The sequence below is a fragment of the Brassica rapa genome, chromosome A01 (genome assembly GCF_000309985.2).
Source record: "Brassica rapa cultivar Chiifu-401-42 chromosome A01, CAAS_Brap_v3.01, whole genome shotgun sequence".
NCBI lineage: Eukaryota > Viridiplantae > Streptophyta > Magnoliopsida > Brassicales > Brassicaceae > Brassica > Brassica rapa.
In genome coordinates, this window is record NC_024795.2 from 853,801 (window position 1) to 861,029 (window position 7,229).

At 31.0% G+C, this 7,229-nt stretch overlaps 1 protein-coding gene across 3 annotated transcripts; it reads left to right on the top strand.

Annotated features, from left to right (window-relative positions):
- Nucleotides 1–463: 463 nt before the first annotated feature.
- Nucleotides 464–3,062, top strand: LOC103862143 (floral homeotic protein APETALA 2). 3 transcript variants are annotated; one of them, XM_009139876.3, is made up of 10 exons: nt 514–1,181; nt 1,278–1,303; nt 1,416–1,446; nt 1,546–1,633; nt 1,709–1,857; nt 1,941–1,985; nt 2,077–2,165; nt 2,258–2,355; nt 2,438–2,527; nt 2,634–3,062. In XM_009139876.3, the coding sequence occupies exons 1-10, from the start codon at nt 724–726 to the stop codon at nt 2,862–2,864; spliced, it is 1,305 nt and encodes a 434-aa protein (XP_009138124.2). In that variant the 5' UTR covers nt 514–723; the 3' UTR covers nt 2,865–3,062. The 3 variants fall into 3 exon arrangements, with proteins under 3 accessions (XP_033142193.1, XP_009138124.2, XP_009138183.2); XM_009139935.3 differs by having other exon boundaries at nt 517–1,181; nt 1,712–1,857; XM_033286302.1 differs by lacking the exon at nt 2,438–2,527 and having other exon boundaries at nt 464–1,181.
- Nucleotides 3,063–7,229: the final 4,167 nt, after the last annotated feature.

Genomic DNA, 7,229 nt, shown 5'->3' on the forward strand with positions numbered 1-7,229 from the left:
GTCCGATCATGAAAACACCTATTAATTGTACATAAATATACACATTTAACATATATAGATCCATGCGTGATCTATCTATGTATATTCTCTTAGCTTTTATTCATATATATAACAAGGAAAAAACCAAAGAAAAAGCTTTGTTCTTAAAGCTAAAGTATATCAGTTTCGGCAAAATTGTGGGGTTTTTAAGTAATATATCAAACTATTCATTTCCTTGCAAAAAATACCTTTTGTAGATTGCTTGCCGAACCAAGCCGTGGACTTTACTTTCTTAAAACATGAAATTACATATTAGTGGAATCTTTGATTAATCAGCGATGATGTTTTGTATAATAAAAGTGGAAAATATTTTTTAAAGAAAATAAAGAAACACCAATACGAGGAATTGTTTCGAATATAATCTTTTTTCCAAAGAAAGCAAGTGGTTAGAGAGAGAATAATATTATTTTAAAATAGTGAAGAGAGAGAGGGAGAAAGGGCAATGAAAGTAAATACTATAAAGGAAAGGATAAAAATGAAAGTTTTCGTAGAAGCAAACTCTGAAAATAAATTTCAATTTTCTTCTCTCTCTCTCTCTTGAAACTCTTTTTTTTTTTGCTACCAACCAAAGTTCTCTCTTCTTTGGTTTCTCTTATTTAGCTTACAACCTTGAGGAGAAACAAACCAGAGAGAGGATTCAAGTTTGAAACCTCAAAGATCAAAAAAACTTTAGGACCAAAAAAAATGTGGGATCTAAACGACTCACCACACCAAACACTTGTTGAAGAAGAATCTGAAGAGTTGTGTTATTCTTCACCGGGTAAACGGGTCGGATCTTTCTCGAACTCAAGTTCATCTGCTGTAGTCATCGAAGATGGATCCGATGATGATGAGCCTAACCGGGTCAGACCCAACAACCCACTTGTCACCCATCAGTTCTTCCCACAGATGGAAACTAGCGTAGGGGACGATGGTGGAGGTGGTCCCGGGTCGGGCTTTCCTCGGTCTCACTGGTTTGGTGTTAAGTTTTGTCAGTCCGATCTAGCTACCGGATCATCAGCGGGTAAACCCGCCACTGTAGCCCCCGTGGTGGAGCCGGCTCAGCCGTTGAAAAAGAGCAGGCGTGGACCACGGTCGAGGAGTTCTCAGTATAGAGGCGTTACGTTTTACCGGCGAACCGGAAGATGGGAATCTCATATTTGGTAATTTATTTGCAGTGAAAAAATATTCTTTAAATTTGATTAATCGATCGTTAATTAAAAGATAATGAATGTAAGATATGTTTCTCTATAATTCAGGGACTGTGGGAAGCAGGTTTACTTAGGTATATTAACTTTTTTTTGTTTTAGTTTTTTTTTTCATTTTTTTCTTGTATTCTGCTGTTGAAAAATGTCATCATATAATTAAAAATATTTTTACCTTTTTTCCCTGAATAGGTGGATTTGACACTGCTCATGCAGCTGCTCGGTATGTTTCTGTCTTTGACTTGCTCTTTAACTCTTTTAATATCAAAAAACAAAAGGCACAAGACCTATAATATAAAGTCTTTTATTTTCTTTTATGTAGAGCATATGATCGAGCTGCTATTAAATTTCGTGGAGTAGAAGCTGATATCAACTTTACCATTGAAGATTATGATGATGACTTGAAGCAGGTAACTCCTAAAACAAAACAAATAAAATACTAAACAATATGAATAGGTTATTATATTGATTAAAACGTAATTTAGCAGATGACGAATTTAACGAAGGAAGAGTTCGTGCACGTACTTCGCCGACAAAGCACAGGCTTCCCTCGAGGCAGTTCAAAGTATAGAGGTGTCACTTTGCATAAGTGTGGTCGTTGGGAAGCTCGAATGGGTCAATTCTTAGGCAAAAAGTACTTTCATTCATTCATTCTTTATTTTTCTAATAGATTTGTTATTGTAACTTGAGTTTTGATGCTTTAACTTTTCATATTAGGTATGTTTATTTGGGTTTGTTCGACACCGAGGTTGAAGCTGCTAGGTAAATGTCTTTATGATTGATTCCACAACACACATTGTTAGAAAGCTTTAATCTCGTATAATGTTTTTATTTTATTTTTTAATGACCACAGAGCTTACGATAAAGCTGCAATCAAATGTAATGGCAAAGACGCTGTGACTAACTTTGATCCAAGCATATACGACGACGAATTGAATGCCGGTAATTTTTATTTCAAAATCTCTTTTGAGTTTTTAATCGTATATTTATGGGTAAGAACTTGGTTTCAAGATTTTCTTTTTAAATTTGTGTAGAGTCATCAGGGAATCCTATTCAACAAGATCATAACCTCGATTTGAGTTTGGGAAACTCGGTTAATTCGAAGCAAAAGGGTCAAGATATGCGGCTCAAGGTAAAGTGTTTATTAAATTATATACTATAGTTTCTACCTTAAATATCTTCGTTTGTTATAAACATTTTTTTCTTTTTATTAGATGAACCAACAAGATTCTCTTCATCCTAATGAGATTCTTGGATTAGGTCAAACCGGAATGGTTAACCATATCCCAAATTCAAATCTCCAAGTGAGTAAAAACACACAAGAAGATATAAAACAATTGTTTAAATTTCAATCGGTTATATTTTTACTAACAGAATACAGTATGTATATTTTTGTATGGTGTAAATTAGTTTCCGGGCAGCAGCAACATTGGTGGCGGAGGAGGATTCTCACTATTTCCGGTGGCTGAGAACCACCGGTTTGATGGTCGGACCACGACGAACCAAGTGTTGGCAAATGCTGCAGCATCATCAGGATTCTCTCCTCATCATCACAATCAGATTTTTAATTCCACTTCTACTTCTCATCAAAATTGGCTGCAGACCAATGGCTTCCAACCTTCTCTCATGAGACCTTCTTGAATATCTAATATTTTTATCTTTCATTTTATATATGTGAAACAAATTCGGGGAAAATGAACCTTTAAAAGCACCCCTATGGTCTTGGTCACTAAATTAATTATCGGCTTTTCGTGTGTTTATTTCTCTTAAACGTCTCGTTAATTTGGCCAAGAAATTTTCTCAGGAAATTTAATGGAATAAAATTTTCCTCCATTGGGTAATATTTTATATGCATACACATAATCGTTGGGTATTTGGGAAATTGCCAATTGTGTGTGTTTAAGATGTTCTGACTAAAAAGGTTGAGAGGAGATTTGTCAATGAGTTGTCTTTTGTTGTTTCTTCTCGATACATTTATTAAAGATTTTAAGACTTTACTGCTTTATATGTTACCTGCACCTATCTACATATATTTTCAGTCCTAACTTGTTTTGTTATTCCTCTTTCATATCAATATTCAATTAATACCTCCCACCCTTACTTCATTTAATATTTGTTTGCCTTCTACGACACTTTCACCTAATAATAACACAAGTATGAAATATTTTCTCAACGATGACAACAAAATAAAAAAATAAAAAAATAAAAAAATAAATGAAATATTTTCTCAACACAATATAGCTAGTTATTCAAATATTTGGTTTATTTCTTTGTTACATTCTTTAGAAGACTTGCTTGGTGGGTTTTCCTATTAATTGCTGCAGTTTGATAATAATAGATTCAGCAGAAATCAAATCCTAAGATACTTTTAAATCCACTTTTGTAACCACAGAGTCCAAGAAGTTGAACACATTCAATAAGGATCCAACTCGTCAATAAACTATAAGAAATTACGAAAATAATAATCATGTATATGTTAAAAAACATTTGGTTTTAGTCAAAATATGTTTTGGAATTCCATTTGACATTTGTTATCTTTCGTCAAGACTATAGCACACATCATTGAATAAATTCTTAAAATAAAAAAACTTAAGAACTTTTATAACGTGAATAATACGAAAAAGATGTATAGTAGTACTATCTAACAGAGTTTTAAATAATGCTATAGATATTTTACCGACAGAAAAACGGTTATATTTATCTTTACAGCATTAATGGTGAGACGAGAGAGAGAAACAGAAGTAGATTGGTACTGATGTTTCCCTAATGGAGTAAGAAAAAAAATCCTGCAGTTATTTTACGATCTCATAAAAAAGTTTATATGAATGTCAACACCTAGTGACAAAAAAAAAAGAATGTCAACACCAAGATCTTTCTTCTTTTTCAGAGGAGTTATATTATAAAAACATTTGTAATGTATTTTACTATTTTGTAAATATAGAATAACTATAATAAAAAATACAATGTATTTTCTAAAATAACATTTATCTACATTTAGAGTGAAAGTAGAAAAATATTATTTTCCTTAATATAGAAATGAGTTAAAAAAATATTCTAAGTTATATAATACTACTAGATAGTTTGAAAAAAACATTAATATTCCATGACTAATTAATACTCATACGAAGAAAAATAATCTTGGAAATATAAGTGTGTCATAAAGAGAAGAGAGGCAAATTAAAATTGGGTTTTATTAGGGATGAATGGTCATTCTCAAGTAATGTGTCCTTTGAATCAGTTTCTCTCTCTCCCTCACACAGAAACCCAAAAGAAGTCAGACATTGTTATAATGGTGAAAGAGACTTCTCGGCTTCACTTCCTTTCTCCTCTTTTAATTTCTTATAAAATGTTACTCCGTTTATTCATGAAAGCTTTCCTAGATTTCATATTTATCCTGTGTAATTTGTTCCTCCTTAAAATCTAGGTTCATGTTTCTGGTCATATAGTAAGATATTTCTATATGTAAGTAAGTACATCTGCCTTTTTGTTAATACCAGGTTAACTTTAACCAATGTAACTTTGGGTTTACACCGGATTATACGATGGTCCTTTACATCGGACTAAACCATATTTTTAAGAAAAATAGAATGGTAAAATATGACAAAAAATATGGTTACAGTATTAAACATTTGATATATCCAATTTTAGCTGGTGTAAAGTTTTAATATGTATCTAGTTACGGTATTTTTATTATATACTAAAACAGAGAATTACAGTTTTCATATTAGAATTATATTCTAACTTACCTGATAGAATGATACAAAATGGAATGGAATTTTTTGAATTTCTTTTTCAAATCGGTGGAGCCGCAATTGTTATAAATTTAAGAACAATATGTTCCCTTTTTCACATAATAATATATATTCCCTGTACGTGCAGAAGATTGATGTTTAAAGATCATACACATATTAAGAAAAGATAAATTTAGCCACTTAGATTTTTACATTTTTAATTTATATTTTACTTTTAAACGAAACAAATTAATTAAAGCTAGAATATCAATCTTTTTTATACAGGAAAAAAACTGCTAAAACATCAGTCTTTCGTATATGGAGAAAGTATTATATATATCTAGTAGTATTATATTTTCACCAAAAGCACTATATGTAAAATTCTGAAACAATAGTATTTCTTTTACAATATATGAAAAGATGATATCAATTAAGAAAAACTTTTCAAGTATTTGAAGAGACATTTTTAGAGGAATCATCACGTGTATACACATGTATATACTCTATGTATACTAGTATGTACAGGTATTTGTTTTGGGCATAAAAAATGTCTAGGGTTTGAAGGCAAGTGGAGATTAGTGTACGAGGAAGCGGTACGATGGACCAATGAATGCAGACTTCCTGGGGAATTTCGAAACTTTATATTTAGTTTAGTCAAACAATAATTTTAATCATACGATAAGGAATCAGTTGGTCCATGAATAGAAATTGTCTAAAGAAACATTACAACTTAATATAAGTTTTTAAGGACGAATTTTGTGGAATATTTAATTTGAGATGAACCTAATTTCGTCACTCAAGTCGTCACTTCAGGATTATGATAATCGCATGAGGGCTAGTAATTTAATTTAGTTCATTTCTATAAGTGGCAAGATTTGTAGTCTACGAGGATAATCGTATTACTCAACTTGCTAGTACCCTTCTTGATTGTTCTTAGTGCTTCAATATTAAATTCGTCAATCGAAAAACTTTTTACTAATTAAAAATACATATACTGTACTTAAATAATTAGTAGATATGCTTTTTTGCTTATGGAGTCTCCTAGAAGAAGGAAACAACTTGCAAGGAATAGAATATCAAACCGAATATTTTGTTGTTTTTTTATAATTCACAATCAGTTTTCAACTATGACCTGTTAGTGCATTAGATATAATGATTTAAATCTCAATTTCTTGTTCAAATATTATAAAATCAATGTTAAGGAATAATACTTCATGTGCGAGGCTGTAAATATGGTTTTTTGTTCAGTTTCACAATCAAATGTGATATTTGACTCGGCATATCAGTAATATTCATTTGTTTTAAATCTTAAATAGGATATGTCTGATCGAACAACTTATTATCAAGATTGGATGAACCATGTGAACCTTTTTGTAAAAAATACTATTGTTTATTTTTCATTGTATAGTTTATTCATTGGGTAGATGACTCTGTAAGATGGTTTGTTATTTTAAGTTTCGGTATATAAACAATACTATTTTTATATTTATTTTGTGATGTTTATAATTTTAGGATATGATTTTATCAAAAGTTTCAGCATATCTGATCTATATTTATTCAGGATTGTTTTCTTTTTCAGTGTGAATGCATTTATTTAAGCTAAGATTTATTTTTTATATCATTCCTTCAGTTTGATCGAAACTAATTGTATTCGAGTTATTCAAGCTTTACACGTTTACGTTATTTAAATATATTAATCGGGAATGAAGTTTCAAATCTCTTTTTATTTTACGTTTCCTTAATTTAATCCCTCCCTTTTATCGTCGACACACGTCCAGCTTCTTACCTTAAAATACAAAATAAAATATATATATCCACTATGCTGCGTATGCAAAGGAAATTAATCAAACATATATCAACTTGGTACCGAATCATAGTGAAGATATTAATGTAAAAGAATAATACTAGTATAAAATGGATCATTACTCGGAATACGTCCAGTAATATAAATGATTCGTGAAATAAAACTAGAGTGGTCCCAAAAGAGAACAGGTGTCTCTCATGCTTTGTCGAGAAAGACTCTAAAAATAAAAGAAACATTAGACTGTAATTTACATTATTACTATCACAAGCGACTAGCAAACTCATATTCTGCAGCAACTTTAGTAAACCTAGAAAATTATAATACAATACTTTTGACAACGTAAATTTGATAAAATATCTACCAAGTTACACTTTAAGATCTCCTTTTGCATCGTATCTACGAAGTACTGTTTACTCTGCAGAGACACGTAGTCGATAGATTCGACCTCTTTTCACGAGAGTAGAAAACTCT

Bases quoted from the DNA above. Each gene is read 5' to 3' on its own strand.
- LOC103862143 (XM_009139876.3), top strand. From the start codon at position 724: ATGTGGGATCTAAACGACTCACCACACCAAACACTTGTTGAAGAAGAA. The intron at 1,986-2,076 runs GTAAATGTCTTT...TAATGACCACAG, and splicing joins ACCGAGGTTGAAGCTGCTAG to AGCTTACGATAAAGCTGCAA. The intron at 2,166-2,257 runs GTAATTTTTATT...AAATTTGTGTAG, and splicing joins CGACGACGAATTGAATGCCG to AGTCATCAGGGAATCCTATT.